General features: G+C 41.0%; 1 protein-coding gene across 4 annotated transcripts in view; it reads right to left on the minus strand.

Annotated features, from left to right (window-relative positions):
- MYO1B (myosin IB) overlaps positions 1–16,196 on the minus strand; it is a 187,025-nt gene that overhangs the window by 140,460 nt on the left and 30,369 nt on the right. For all 4 annotated transcript variants that reach the window (XM_049615267.1, XM_049615266.1, XM_049615264.1 and 1 more), the window contains exon 2: positions 11,998–12,141. In XM_049615267.1, the coding sequence (XP_049471224.1) occupies positions 11,998–12,132 (135 nt within the window). In that variant the 5' untranslated portion in view covers positions 12,133–12,141. The remainder of the gene's footprint in view (positions 1–11,997; positions 12,142–16,196) is intronic.

Raw genomic sequence — 16,196 nt, forward strand, 5'->3', positions numbered from 1 at the left:
TTTGATCACCTGAGGAATGCTGAAATCCTTATGCCACCAGGGATAAACAAAAAAAGAGGAGGGGGAGGAAAAGACCTAGTTACAGAGAAAATTTTTCATCTTAAAAAAAAAAAAAGATTTTTTTTTTTAGTGTTTATTTACTTTTGAGAGAGAAAGAGAGAGCAAGAAGGGGAGGGGCAGAGAGAGAGACACACACAGACTCCCAAGCAGGCGGTGGGCTCTGAGTTGCCAGCACAGAGCCAGATGTGAGGCTCAAACCCACAAGCCGTGAGATCATGACCTGAGCCGAAGTTGGATGCTTAACTGACGAAGCCACCCAGGCGCCCCAATAAAAACTTTTTTTAATGTTTATCCCAGCACACAAAGTTGTGCCTCCATCGTGAAGAAATGCAAAACAATGTATAATAATCATTCCTTAACTTTAGAGAAATAAACCAGGAGATTGGCAATGCCACAGGTAATATTTAATGAAGTATCTTACTTGATGCTAATGCTTTGGCCTAAAATGGCACCAAGGAAGTATTAAAAGCATGTGTAGGATTCCTCCAAATCCATCTCCAAGCCATGTTCCTCCAAGCCACTTTCACCTGTACAGTGATAACAGTTCAAATCCAGGATGGGTTGGACCCAAGGAAAAATAAACCTTCACATGGCTGCACTGCCTGGACAGAATTTAGGTACAGCCACTGAACAAGCAAGCAACACATTTACTAAGAGCCTTCTTTACGCACAACATCGTGTTTGGCAGAGTGGGAAATAAAAGACGCTCCTATGGTCTGTGCTCCCAAGGAGCTTATAATAGAGCTCAGGAGGTGAGACTTTTACATCATAAAACATAAAATTTAAGAGTTAACTAGTCTGGCCACAAAAAAAGATAAGATCTAAGTGATTCTTGGCTAAATGAGTCATTAGTCATCTTTTTTTTTTTTGATGTTCATTTATTTATATTGAGAGAGAGAGAGGGATAGAGAGCGAGCAAGGGAGGGGCAAAGCGAGAGGGGAAGAGAGAATCCCACGAGATCATGACCTGAGCTGAAACCAAGAGTCAGATGCTTAACCAACTGAGCCACCCAACAGCCGCCCCGAGTCATTAGTCTTCTTACTGCCTAGGTGAGTGCTTTGGGTCGGGTCTGCTTGAGGGAATGGTCACTGTGAACTGCAGAGGTCCAAGAATGATCCAGGAAGTCAGAAGATTTGAGCAGGTCTAAAAGGATGGGCGTGATTCACATAAAGTAATGTTCCCCCAAAGAGTGGCATAGGAGAATTCAGGTTTTAGGTAATGATTGAACCCCTCTCTCTTTTTCTAAAATTTTACTAAGATAGTTGCATCCTTCAAAAAAAAATTTTTTTTAAGTGTGAATTGCCAGAGACTCAAAACAGTTATCTGTACGTCCAGGTTCACTGTGGCACTGTTCCCCACAGCCGAAAGGTGAAGCAACCCAAGCATCTGCTGGTGGAGGAATGGATAAATAACATGAAGTATACAGATACAGTGGAAGATATCCAGCCTTAAAAAGGAAGTTAATTCTGACGCATTCTCCAACATGGATTAAACATGGACAGAGGTACAAAGGCCCACCCACCCATATTTCAAAGACAGGAATGAGAAAGCTTGCCTAGAGCAAAGACCTCCTGTGAGTAATCACCCAGACAATAAGACTGGGATCAAATTGCAGAGAGCCTCAAACATCAAAGTGAGGGGCCTGAGCTCCATCCAGTCTGAGAGCAGTCAGTGTGTGTGTGTGTGTGTGTTTGGGCGGGGGGGGCGGAATCAGATGCTGAATCAGAGTGACTTAAGTGTTTTTGAGCTCTTTGCTCAGATTCTATGTCATACAGAATTTAATCTGCTTCAAGTGCCTTTGAAACATTGTTTAACTATGGTTCCAAGTTATCTGGCAGTTTTCTGGTTTCCTGGGTAATCTACTTAACTTCTCCAAGCCCCAGTTTCCTCATCTGAACAAGGAGGAGAATATTGGCTCCTCCCTCATCTGAGGATTAAAGGAGATTCTGTGTTAAAGCATGAAACACAGCACCTGAGATACATCAAGTGTCCCATAAATATTACCTGCTGTGATCACAGAACCTCACAGTTTCACTCTATTGGAATCTGCTGGCCACTGTAGAGAGCCAGGACTTGAAAGCCTATAACATACGTTAGTAACTCAGCTAAATTTGAGGCATCCTATGATGCCAAAGTCTTACAAAATGGTCTTTGTATACAGAGCACTGAAGAGTTATCAGATGAGCACATGAGGTATGTCTTAATGAAGCTAATGTTAAACGCCTAGGATCCTGAGAAAATGATGATACAGGATAAGCTGATGGGATCTTCAGAAATGACAACACGCGACTCACTTCATGAGGAGGAATTTATCCTCTTCTTGAGTCCCAGATCCTGGGAATCTGATCACAAGACATGAAGACATTACGTGCCACAGTGTTTTTCATTAAACATCCGTAAGATTTCCCAGATTCCCCCAAAGAGGACTTTTGTCTTATTTGGTTTTTGAAAAACACAGTTTGGTCTAGCCAACACTTTGGGTTTTTTTAGACACAGTCCAAAACTGTGAAAAGCTGCCTGAGTGAAAAAATTACAAACGCAAGGTCAATACCGATGTAGCCTTCTCTCTGGGTCTTATATCCAACACAATGTCATCCAGTGTGTACGTCACACATACCCGGTCTAAGAACATATTTGTGATACGTATGCAAAATATAGAGAGAGAACTCATGAATAACGGCCTATTTTTACTGAAGAAGAAACTGAGGCATTCGAAGGTTTTAAAAAAAATTGCCCAAGGTCTCCCCATGAGTGGAAGAGACGGTTTTATGCCAAAGCTCTACGCCAAAGTCTGTGACATTAGAACAGAGAAGTGGGATTCGGTCAGACTGTTTCAGCCGCTCAGCACAGTGATGCTGTCATGTTACATCAAGTCCTGAGTTCCTGTACCTCAAGTACCAAGTTCTTGAACGAAGGAACACACCCAGGAACCCCTGAGCAGCCTGTGACCCAAGAATAAGTATGAGTGCAGGGCATCATACTAAGGCAACACAAGTTGGTGGTAACTTCCCGTCCAATTCCACTCTCGGTGTGCTCATCCCCTGCTCCTGTTTCTGCTTTTCTCTGGGCCTGTTCCTAACTGGTTTTCTCACTTTCTACTCTATAGCCGGTCTACTTCAAAGAGGCTTACTCATAGTGCCTGCTTGTAGCATGGCCCACCATGGCCCTACAACCTCATGACCGCCAGCATCTGCTTTCATTGATAGTTTTATTTTTCCAGGATTTCTCAATTCACAGTTTGAGGAAAGAATCAAGCGCTGTTCACCTTCTTGTCTCTGCTGTCCCACAAACGACCGGTCTTAGAGCGGGAGCCCACACGTAGTCCGGGGGTCGTACAAATCATGGCTGCCAAGGAAGGCAAGCAGGCTTGTCAGCCATGGCCACTGTTAGAGCAGTCCGAGGCTTGACTTAACTACCATCATATTACAACCCTTTCTTCCTGGGCTGCCAGTCATTTCAGACTATGAATTACAGAACTATATATGAGTTCTATGCCACGCTGAAATACTGGCTAAAAATATCACCGCGGGCAGCCTTTATTTTAGAGCAAAGTAACACAATACTATAATATCTTTGTTGAGATAAACTCTGTAATGAGAAAAGTATTTTCCAAAAATGTACCATTCTCCAGACCTAATAAAACTCTTAACTAAGGTACCGAGCAGTCCTGTGTTAGAAGTCTATTACTATCTGAAAATAATATTTGTGGACAATTGAAATAGGAATACAACAAAAATGAAATCTGTTCAATGAATACCAAAGGGGGGGGGGCAGGGAAAAGAGGGAGGAAGAGAGTGGGAGACAGGGAGGGAAAGAGAGAGTCGGGGGAGGGGAGAAAGAGAAAGACTGTAATTACAAGGAAATCGCAGTGTCTGAGCCCTTAAAGAAAAGTCATTCTGGTTTCCAAGTTTCTCAGATGGTCATGGCACCTACCAGGTACTCCACACCTACTATGTGCCAACCACCACGCTAAGATGCTCCCTAATCTCCATCACATCTCAACAACATAAACATCATGATACCTAACGTGTGGATGAGAAAACTGACTCTAAATTACTCACAGTGCTCACGGTGGTTGCAAGTGGCCGAGATTCAACCTTAGCTCTATATGCCTTTTCCAACATGCCACCTCGTATCTCAGCCTCCAACCCTCCAAAACAGAGTATGAGAAACAAAACAGCGTCTCTTTAGAAATTACAATTCCCATTAATATATATCTGTGCTACAGATCTAACAGCAGAAACAGATGCACGGGGGGAGCTGACTTGGTCACATGAATCAGCCACATGTCCCCTGTGATTTGCTCCTCCTCCTCTACTTCCTGCTCATAAAAGTGACGGGCCACGTGCAGCTGTCAATCTCCTGCCATCCAGTGAACGTGATGAAAATCAATTTCCTTTCAAGATCTTGTCCCACCCTCCAGAAGGAAAAACATCATCCTAACGGTTGCTATCGCTTTTCCTTGACTAGTGGGCACCTGCAACTTTAGAACTGAACACACTCGTTCCATGTCACGCCAGTTCATGTTACTGCATTGTTAAATGCTAACTCAACATGTGGCAGGAATGTTGATTATCATTTGAATTCTTCATCTGGATTGGTGAGACTGCCTTGTTTCAAATCTATACATTCATATACATATACATGTTCATATACGTAATCTATACATATCATAATTATTTTGAATAGCACATTACAGGATGCGAATACCTGCATATTAATGGTATCACTGAATGCTCATAGCAACCATATACGGTCAACAGGACTATTAAAAGCATGAACTCTAGAGCCAGATTTCCTGGGTGCGAATCCCAGCTTTATCACCTACTTGCTATGTGACCTTGGACAAGTTATTTAGTCTTTCTGAGCCTCGGCTTCCTCATGGTAAAATGAAGACAATTTAAAAACCTACGGGGGTGCCTGGGTGGCTCAGTTGGTTAAGCATTCGACTTCAGCTCAGGTCATGATCTCACAGTCCGTGAGTTTGAGCCCTGTGTCGGGCTCTGTGCTGCCAGCTCAGAGCCTGGAGCCTGCTTCGGATTCTGTGTCTCCCTCTCTCTGCCCCTCCCCTACTCATGCTCTGTCTCTCTCTGTCTCAAAAATAAATAAAAACATAAAAAAAAAAAAAAAAAAAAAAAAACCTACAATGCATAGGACTCCAGTGAAAATTAAATGAACAAATAAGTGGTCATGCCAGGACCGGGGCTCAGGTCTTTGCTTCTAGTACCCACCATATTGCCATCAAAAGACGACATTTCTGCAGGCCCGAGGTTGGGCCTTAATTTCCTCCAAATAAACTTCAAATATGGCCTTGAGCAGAACATTTAAATTATATATTATAAATATCACACAAACATTTCAAACATTTCAAGTACTGTATAGGGCCTGTATGATGAAACAACTCTCTTAAGCTTGGTAAGTAACAGATAAAGATGTGTCCATTTTGCAAGTTCTAAGAAGGAAGAAATTTTCCAATCACCAAAGGCTAAGAGAGCTTACACAGGTTGAAACTGGCAAGTTATCACCAAAAATGATTTTCTGGAAAAACATAAAACTGTCCAAGAGATAGACTATGCTCAGAAATTAGACACAACATTTCTCTTCAGCCTTGTGATTTGCTATTTTTCACCAGCTTTATCCAGCCTTCTAACGCTGTCTCCATTCCAAACACCAAAGCTATACCCTTGAAAACACACACAATTCGCTCTTCATGTCTCTTGAAAGATCTACCTTTTCAATGAGCCACGCAGGCAGAGTCTAGTCGTGGTGAACCGTTCATACATGATCAAATCAAGGCACTTCCTTTCACCAGGTCAGGGAATCCCTCCTCCTTTCCCTGCTTGGTCTAGATGGGAGGGGAGGGGGCAGTAAAAATGGTTCTTTTTTCACTCAAATATTTTTGGGTCTGGATTCTCTGGGTAAAGAGCCATTCATCTCAGTGAAAAAGAACCTCTTCCTACTTCCAATTCTAGAACAAAAAAATTTTAATTTTTAATCAAGCTGATAACATAATCTGGAAAATTCCCTACTACTCTCTTAACTACTATTACTTCTAGAAATGAGACTGGGACACTGAGGTGAGAAAATGACATTTTTATGTTATGCATCCCTTTACCATCTGATTTTTTTTTCTAAAAGTAGTTGTTAATTCTATAATGAAAAAAATAGAATTAGAAAAACTTTTTTAATGTTTTTATTTGAGAGAGAGACAGACAGACAGAGTACGAGCGGGGTAGAGGGAGAGAGAGAGGGAGACACAGAATCCAAAGCAGGCTCCAGGCTCTGAGCTGTCAGCACAGAGGCCTGTGCGGGTCTTGAACCCACAAACTGCAAGATCATGACCTGAGCCAAAGTCGGATGCTTAACCAACTGAGCCACCCAGACACCCCCACTTCCCCCCCCCAAAAAAAAGAATTTTTAAAGGAAATTTTAAGAGAAAAAAAGATTGGAGAATGTCCGAGTAAAGGAAGAATAACACTAAAATGGATGTCTAAACTCTAGCTCTCCACCAACATCCCATGAGCTTAGAAAAGGACCAAGCCTCCCATCAGACTATAGTCCTGGCCAAAACCTCAATGACAGCCTGGTAAAACCCAGAGCAGAGAACCCAGGTAAGCCACGCCCAAACTCCTGGCCCGAGAAATACTGAGATAAGGAATGTATGTTATTACAAGTTGCAAAGTTTGGGGGAAATCTGTTATGCAGCAATAGAAAACTAATACATCATTATGCCAAATTCCCAGGAATAGATCTACAGCCAGTAGGTAGGAATTTTCATGTGTGTAAATGAGAAGTGTTTTTGGAACTTCAAATAAGTATATAAATGTTAACCCCATTTACTTTGCACTCTTTTAAACCAAACAGATTGTGCACTTATAGTTGTGTATCTTTGATAAAAGCATCTGATTCCATCTGTATGGGGATCCTAATTCTAGCACCAACTTCTAAAAATTAAGACAATTCTTACTAGACTTGCAAAGCAGTCATTTTTACATCCACAATCAGTTTAACTTAAGATCCTAAAACTATACTAATTCAGCCCTCTATATCTGGATGATCCCCAAACTAACAATTCAGATAGAAAACACACTACATCGACTTGTCAGCACCAAAAATACTTCTTGTCGGAGAACAGACACCTCGGTTCTTTAGTTTCCAAATTTGCCCTGGGCCTTGTTCTTGCCTAAATTGCAGCCTTCCTGTTCCTGAACAGAACCACAGTCCTGACCAGTCACCCTAAAAACAGAATCATGTCTGGGTGGGTCTCCTACATTACAAGTCCACATGAAATCCTGCCACCATTCCGTCTGGTGGGGGTGGGGAGGCCGGAAGAAGGTCTGACCAAGGCAGCAGAAAGAATACAGAAGAGCAATGCTCAGTTATGTCACGACCGACATTTCCCAACACTGGCCCCACACAGACTGGGAGACCAAAAGGCACATCACATCCTGCAGCTTGTCCCAGCCGGAACTGCACTCAGCCAAGAGTGAGGAATAAAAGCAAACAGAGTCTCTGACCCTGCATGTTACCCCATCAGGCCAACATCGCCTCTCTCTTTTCCCACCTGATCCTCCACTATGTCCAGCTGAACAGCTCTTACTGCAAAGCTCACATCAACGTCCAGAACCGTCCCAGATTTAGAGACGCTGCCTGGCCACACACCGGATGATGAACCAACCCAGTGCTTCAGTGCATGAACCCACCTCAAAGCAAATGATGGATGTTCCTAGAGCGTGCATGTTAAGTATCCTTCGGAAAAGTATCTGATTCCATCTCTACGGGGATCCCAACTGTAGTACTAACTTCTAAAAATTAAGACAATTTTTACTAGATTGTCAAAGCAGTTACTCGCAATTACAATTAGTTTAACTTAAAATCCTAAAATGGACGAATTCACACCTCTGTATCTACATGATCCCCGATCTGACAATTCAGACAGAAAACAAACTAAATGTACTTATCAGCACCAAAAAAAACCTTATTACTCAAAGGGTTGCAAGGAGCATATTAGATAAAAACAAACCCATATGCGTTACAGAATAGAATACAACTGAATTAGTTTGGAAGCAAGTATTTCGACAAAACTTCTCTGAAGTGGATGGACTTCAACTATGGCCCCGGAGTCCCTGGAGGCAACTATTTACTCTTCTTTGCCATTAGGAGTTCTCCAATAGAAAGTCTGAGAAGCATGCCTTTGGGTATACCTGAAGCCTGGAACGCAAATGACAAATCCTTCTCACGGGGTATATCCTTTTCATATCAACACCCACAAAGCTACTTCATTACAAACTCCCAACCCAACATGTGATGGGTTTACAGCAGTGACCTCATGAGCATTCATTCCCCCTTTCCTCTTCTTAACAGGTTAATCAATATATTTGGTTGGGTATTCACATACTTACACACATCCCACCTCCTTCGGAAAAAGTTGGCCCTACCCAATCTTAGGAGAGGACATCATTTTCTTAAGCCACTCAGTTCATTCTGGTCAGCAGGCCACAATCAGTGGTCCAAGCAGTAGGTGTGTGAATCAAGTGGTCTACGCAGAGATTCTGGTTTATTATGACAGGATCACAAGGAACTCTACTTCCAGAGTCAGCTGGCTGGGCATCCTGAAAATCACTAAGTATTATAAATGCTCTTGAGAGTTGATAACTCATATCTAGAGACAAACCAGTCCCTTGTGAGAGCTGTGTGAAGGCAGAGACTATTTTAAGAAATAGATATTGGGGGTGTAAGGGCAAGTGGATAGATGGGCAGAATGGAAAAAGAGGGTCCTCTGACCTTGAGCTGGTTCACAAAAGAGGCTACTAAGTCTGTGGGTACAGCCAGAGTTCAAAAGTCTGAGCCAAGGCCTTTCTACTCATTGGCTCCTTTATCAACCATGGCTTCTGAACATACAAATGACTGCTCAATTTGCTCACGTGATGGATCATCATAGACCTCCACCCACTTTTATAGTATTAAACTATGAGACCACAAAACAGACTAAAAACAAAACAAAACAAAACAAAAAACACTGCACCTTCACTTTCTGGGAAAGAATTTAAAAACAAGCAAAGTACAAGATAGTAAAATTCTACATGTCATATTAACTCGGCCTTTGGCATCAGGCTAATCAATTCTGCAACAACCCATGAACAAAAGCAGAGGAGGAATATTATTAGAATAAGAGCCAGAAACAGAGTTCTCAAGGGCGGTATACCTGACATTTGGGGTTCCAAAGGTGTGGTCATCAAATTTAGTGTAGAGTATTTTTTTTTTAATTACAAAAACAATACATGCTTGACTTAATGAGTTCTATAATACAGAGGTCTAAAACAGTAACCCTTCCCTGTCCCCGTATCTCAGCTCACTCCACTGTGATGCCCAAAGTTAGCCTGCCTTTCTCTATGTGCAAACGAGTATACAGACCTATGTGCACATCCATAAACCCCCCATTAAAAAAAACAGGATCATACTCTACATATTGCTCTATAACCCCCCTCCACCCTTTTTTTTTTTTTTTTGGCTTAAAATAGAGAATGCCCAACCCTCCAATATGACGCATGTTTAGTTACAAAAAATGAAGGCACACATCTCATGGAAACGATAGTCCTAACGTACCATGGAAAACATTAATTGATATGACCATCTAGAAGCAGAAAGCAATTTTCTGCTTTTGTTTTTGTTATACCAGAAAGGGCATTCCTCAAATGGTTAGAAAATAAAATTACGTAGGGCTGAAACCCAGACATTTCGTCTGCTGAAGACTCATGAACATTAACATTTGGCATTTTGTTAAAAAGGGGACTGCTTTATTTTAGTGGGCACAAAAACAATCAGGTATTTGAATGCATGCAATGTTCCAGTCTCCCTCCTATTTTCAAGTCCTCGAAAAGTGAACTGTGCTTCTTAGAGCCAAAAAGAAAAATGATCAGCAACGTTACTTAACGATAGAATGGATTCCTCCTATCTCCATCTCAAAGACCGATGTTTAAAGTCGGTCTTTCATTCGATATCAGACCATACTTTCAGTTAAAGCTGCAGAATCGTAAGGTTTTCCCACCTGAAAGCTGAGCCACTACGCTCTGAGGGAAGGTGACACCCTGGGCCTCACAGCCAAACCAAAAGACACCTCCTCCCTCCCTCCTCTGCAGCGCTGTTTTATACCTTTTCCATTTGAATCAACATTTTACATAACTGCATCTCTCTCTGAACTTCATACATAGCAGTCAAATTAATATTCCAAATGAAGTATCCACATATCTCAAGTGACTGTCAACCTCCCTACTTGCAGCAACGCCAATCAAGGAAGATAAGAAAGTTCAGTTCCCAGAAGATAACCACCACTTCCTTAGGAAATTAATTATACAAAGTTATCCTTGAAACATGACTGGCTAACTGGAAAGGAAAGCTACATGTGGCATAAAATTATATAGCTTTACAGATAATTTTTTTCATATATTCATTCCACAAAAGTAATAAGTGATCATACTTATATGATCTCTCCACTTATTTATTTATATTTCTTCCTACTGTTCCCACAGTGATAGGAAAATATGCAGCATAACCCAATAATCCAATTCATCTGCAAACACAGTTATGATATAAAAAGAGGGGGAAAGAACTCAGGAGCAAGGCAGAATCTAACAAAATTACTTCCACCTCGGGGCACCTGGGTGGCTCAGTCGGTTGAGCGCCCTACTTCAGCTCAGGTCATGATCTCACAGTTTATGAGTTCGAGCCCCACATCGGGCTCTGGGCTGACAGCTCAGAACCTGGAGCCTGCTTCAAATTCTGTGTTTCCCTCTCTTTCTACCCCTCCCCCACTCACACTCTGTCTCTCTCTCAAAAATAAACATTAAAAATTGGAAAAAAAAAAAAAACCCAATTCCATCCAAAGCATGCTGTTTCTTTCTCAACTGCTGGGACAAGGAATCGGTGCCCCATTTTCTTGGATTAGTTAACAATGCACCTGTACCTGAAGAGATACAAACTTTTGTGCTTTATGCAAATTCCTGAAAAGCTGTATATGAATGTATTTTTTACTCATGTTTTATTTTTTTGTTACTATTTTTATTTATTTATTTTTGAGAGAGAAGAAGAGTGAAAGCAAGGGAAGGGCAGAGAGAGAGAGAGGGAGAGAGAGAATCCCAAGCAGGCACTGCACTGTCAGCACAAAGCCCAACGCAGGGCTCGAACCAACGAACCATGAGATCAGGACCCAAGACAGAATCAAGAGTCGAACACTTAACCAACTGAGCCACCCAGGCACCACTTACTCATGTTTTAAATATATTTAAGGAACAGATAGGTAAAGTAACATTGTAAAATCCTTTATAAAGAATTCTTACAACATAAACTTTCTCCTTTTATCGTGTATCTTCATATGTTTTCATTTTTTTTACATGACGATACGCTTCTCTGTAGCAGGACAGGACTATTCCCAAATCTCCAGGAACCAAACATATATTCTTAACTGATAATCTGTCCCTGTCTCTATTAACTACAAATATCAACAAGGTTCATGTCTTTTTTGACAGTTCACTGCCTTGCATATTAATCGGTGGCTTCTCAAAGGTTAGAATGCTAATTTTATGAAGGCACCCAAGAAGATACCTATAGATTTTAAAACTCCTCCTGAATATATGTTCCTCAGAGGATAGGAACTCAACATTCTACTTGCTTTAGGATGCCTCCAACACCCGGTACAATCCTCTGCACAGGGTTGGCACTCTATAAATACCACATGGAAAACACACTCCCTTGACTCTAATCGATATTACTCATGTGCCAAATGAGCAAACATAAAACTCTTTCTGAGAGATTAAACACATACCTCTGGACTCTAATAAACAAACAGAAAAAAGAAGAGTCTGGAGAAAAGAAGCCAGCTCTGTGCCACAAAATACAAAGTCCAAACCCCACAGATGACCTTTGGTGTGTATACTCACATAAATTTCATTATGATCAAAGCGCTTCTTGAGGTTGTTGATGAAGGTCTCCTCATTGAGAGGCTCTAAAAGAACCATATCTCCAACCCCAATCATATTGTCCAGAAGTGACGTTTTCACCTCCATTTTGGCCATTGTCTCTTGCTGTAGGAAAGAGGGGGAAAAGGGAAAATTTAAATGGGCAAAATTATTTCAGATGGGTTCTTAGCACCACTGGAGAAATGAAACATCAGTAGTTTCAAATGGCCCTCGTCCGCCTCTCAAATGCCGTAACGTCCCCTCCCTACAACCTACAATCAGGAGCCTCTGAGCTAGCCGCAATCCCTGCCAAGCCGCCAGAAGCCCCAGTTGCTTGAACCTCCCTACGAGTCCACCATTCCAAGCTCACTCCATCTACAGAAGGAGCTACTAAGAAACTGGAATCTCCATTTTCTTTTTTATTTTCATTGAAGTATAGCTGACATACAATGTTGTATTAGTTTCAGGTGTACAACACAGTGATTCAACAGGTATATATATTACAAAATGCTCACCACAGTGTTATTACAGTATTATTTTAAAGTTATTATAGTATTATTGATTTTATTTCCTATGCTGTATTTTTCATCTCTGTGACTTTTTAGAAGCAGAAGTTTATACCTCTTTAGACCATCCTCTCTCCCTGGCCAGAGGTTGCAAAACTCTAAAAGAGAACCCAACCCACACCATTCCACCAGCCCTTGCATACCAATGTCAGATTTGAACCCATATGAACCTGCTTCCCCCAAGATGGCATCCCTCAGTATTCCATGATGAAATTCAGAATGCATTTCCCCAGGAAATGTTTTTTTAATTTATTTATTTTGAGAAAGAGAGAGAGAGAGAGAGAGCAAGTTGGGGAGGGGTGGAGAGAAAGGGAGAGAGAGGGAGGGAGGGACAGAGGGAAAGAAGAAGAGAGGGAGAGAGGGAGAGAGAGTCCCAAGCAGGCTCCCTGCCGACAGCACAGGACTGATGCAGGGCTCTATTCCATGAACCGTGAGATCATGATCCAAGCTGAAACCAAGAGTTGGATGCTCAACCAACTGAGTCACCCAGGCACCAGGAAATAATGTTTTTTTGTTTTTGTTTTTTTTTATTTATTTTTTAAATTTACATCCAAGTTAGTTATCATATAGTGCAACAATGATTTCAAGAGTAGGAAATAATGTTTTTAAAATGATACCACCATTGAGCTACCTATCAGACACTATACCAAGAACTTAACATGCATTAATTCATTTAATCCTCACAAAAACTCTATGAGGTAGATACTGTTAGCATTATCCCCATTTTAAGATAAGGAAGTACAGAGGTAAGAAATTTCACTTATGATTACTTAAGAGAGTATTACATTTCATGTTGAAGAACTCAATCACCACTTATAATACCGCACTTATGGGGGGAAATTTCATTCCAGGCATCAACACTGCATCATAAAGAAAGGAACACAACCCTGTTGTAAATCAAAGGTTGCTTAGATAATTTGCCAAGAGTGACCTCAATGTTCTTAATTCTCATCCCAACAGACACACCACTACAAAAGCAAAATCAAATGAACATGCAATGAACAGACCAGAAATATTACAGTTTCTATCTAGCTCAGTAAGAAACCCTACCAAGTAGAAACAGAGGCACAATACAAAGGTAGCATTCTACCCTCACCACTAATATGAATGAATGCACCCAAAAGTAGAATGGTAAATCCCCATGCCTTCAGATCTGATCGCCGTCAAAAGTACTAAAATTCTTTCAAATATATGAACACGGGAAAGTAGAGTACATGTGTTTTGTGTTACTCTTTCTAATATTACCAGGATATACAAGTGCATTCATCTGAGACATTCCCTCTAAATGCTTCCAATGCAGAAGTCAATTTTGTATACCTTCAGTATACGAATCCTAAACAATACCTCAAGATACTAACAATTGTTAGTATGAATACTAACAATATTCATATATCTTCATGTCCCTAACACTGAGGGGAAGTACATTTAATTCTTCTCATTAAGGTGTCACTCAGGCACATTACATCTTATACAAAGGTTGGTCTGCTTCCTTGAGATAACAATTTAAACAAATGTCTTCCCACTCTAGTCTAGAACATCTAGCAGATCTCCTAGAGGTAACAGAAACTATATTTAGTTGGGCTATTTTCAAGAGAACTGGGAAGGGGTGAGAATTATATAATTCTTTATTATTAATTACCAATGCTTTATATGAATCCACAAACAAATCCTTTATTTCTGACCCTTTTAAGAAAAAAAAAAATCTTTTATGTGTGCACTGAAAAGCCAAAGATATAGAGACTAAAAGAAGCAGAGAGGAAAGGTCTCTCATAAACAAAAACAACCCACCAAGGAAGTATTTAATAATCAAAAGAGGAAAAATCAAACTTTTTTGTTTACATATATATATATATATATTTTTTTTTTTTTTTAATTTCATGCCAACTACAGCTAGAATAAATGGCCCTAGGTATCACTAAAGCCCAACAATAGAATGGTTTCATGTGCTTAGAACTAGGCCAGATTCTGTTTTAAAACAATATGGGTGGGAGGCGGGGGAGGGGCACCTGCCAGTCTCTGGAGATGTAGCAGAAGCCAGGGAGAGCAGCTGGTCTCATGCCAAGCCCATAGAAAGACTTGCACAGGAACAGGAACATGAGTGCTCAACCTTTGTCGCAATAAATTAACATTTAAATCAAATCTCCAGTTCTCAGACTCATGAAATGCCAAAAGCACTCTAGCTGCGATGCATTACATATAATTTGGCAGATGAGGGAAGAAGGTTTAGGGATTAAGGGGGAAGTCAACCTGAGAATGGTTTCAAAAATAACCACCTCAAACCAGCAATTTAAATTAAGCAAAGAGGCTGAATGGGAACTCTTTGCTCCAGGCTGTATATAAAGTCTATTTATGGAAACAGAGGCAGAAAGACAAGGACTTCGCTGCAGGTAACAATAATTAAGTAATCTTTCTCTGTAATTAAGCCTGCTTTACCATCTTTTCAAATACAAGTTTCAAGCACGTTTGCAGGGGTTCCGATTTTTACATTTCTACCTCAACTTCAAAATCCAAAGTGGGGGAGAAGACACATCAAACGCTGAGTTGCAAGCAAAAAAAAATTCTGAAAACACAACCTTTGCAAACCAAAATACAACAATAAACCAGCTGATAAGGAGATACCAACATTCATTTAGTTATTTAAGCACAGTTTTGTTCCATTCCAGTTTGTTTTGTTTTGTTTTGTTTTGTCTTTTTTAGCATCTAAGTACTTTGGGAGAAGAAACAGTGACACCCTTTCCCTCATTCTCATGGTAAAAATGGACACTGGGGAAACGGCATAGAGGCACTTCCCTAGTTTCCTACACATGGACTGAGTCCCCTTGCTGTGACTACTATATCCAGCCTTGGTTTGCTTCAGAATCACCTGCTAAAACTCAAGATTTCAATAAACTATCAGAAGTCACATGGGAGAATTCAATGGGCACATATATAGAGCACCGAGGATACTTCTTATTCGACACATACATACCCACTCCCACCCTTCCCAAGACCCCCCGCAGAAACCCATGTTGTTCTAAGGAAGCCAATTTTATCCCTTGTGCCAGGAATGTAGCACATGATCTAGACTAAGGCAACCAACACATTCCCATCTCCCAGCGACTGTCATTGATTCGGGGCTCGTCATTTAACTGAGCCTCAAGCTTTGGCTTGGTATATTAGGACAAGGGTTCTATCTACCTCTGGATGGCACAATTTACAGATGTGATACTTGAAACTGCCATGGCCATGTCACGCCTGCTTTCACATTGGGAGTGTGTGTAGTCCGAGGAGAATGGCATCACGTGGAGGGAAGCAAGGCAAAAATAACTAAATAAATAGCTGAGAATTAATGCAGGAGCCCTGATAACATCACAGACCTCTGGATCAAATTACAATAGAAACCTGCTCCACAGCTCTTAAGTTTACACACAAGGAGGCCAATTAATTCTCCTTATTGTTTAAGCTGTCTGAGTTGGATTTTCCTATTATTTGCAACAGTAAGCATCTTACCTAATAGAAGAAGCTGGTACAAGGAAGTAGAGTGTTCTAAGTAACACGCCAAAGAGCATGGACTGGCTGAGCCAAGACTACGAGGTGGGGGGGGAGGGGGGGGGGGCGTGAGGAACTACCATCTTG

This window comes from Panthera uncia (genome assembly GCF_023721935.1).
Source record: "Panthera uncia isolate 11264 chromosome C1 unlocalized genomic scaffold, Puncia_PCG_1.0 HiC_scaffold_3, whole genome shotgun sequence".
Lineage (NCBI taxonomy): Eukaryota > Metazoa > Chordata > Mammalia > Carnivora > Felidae > Panthera > Panthera uncia.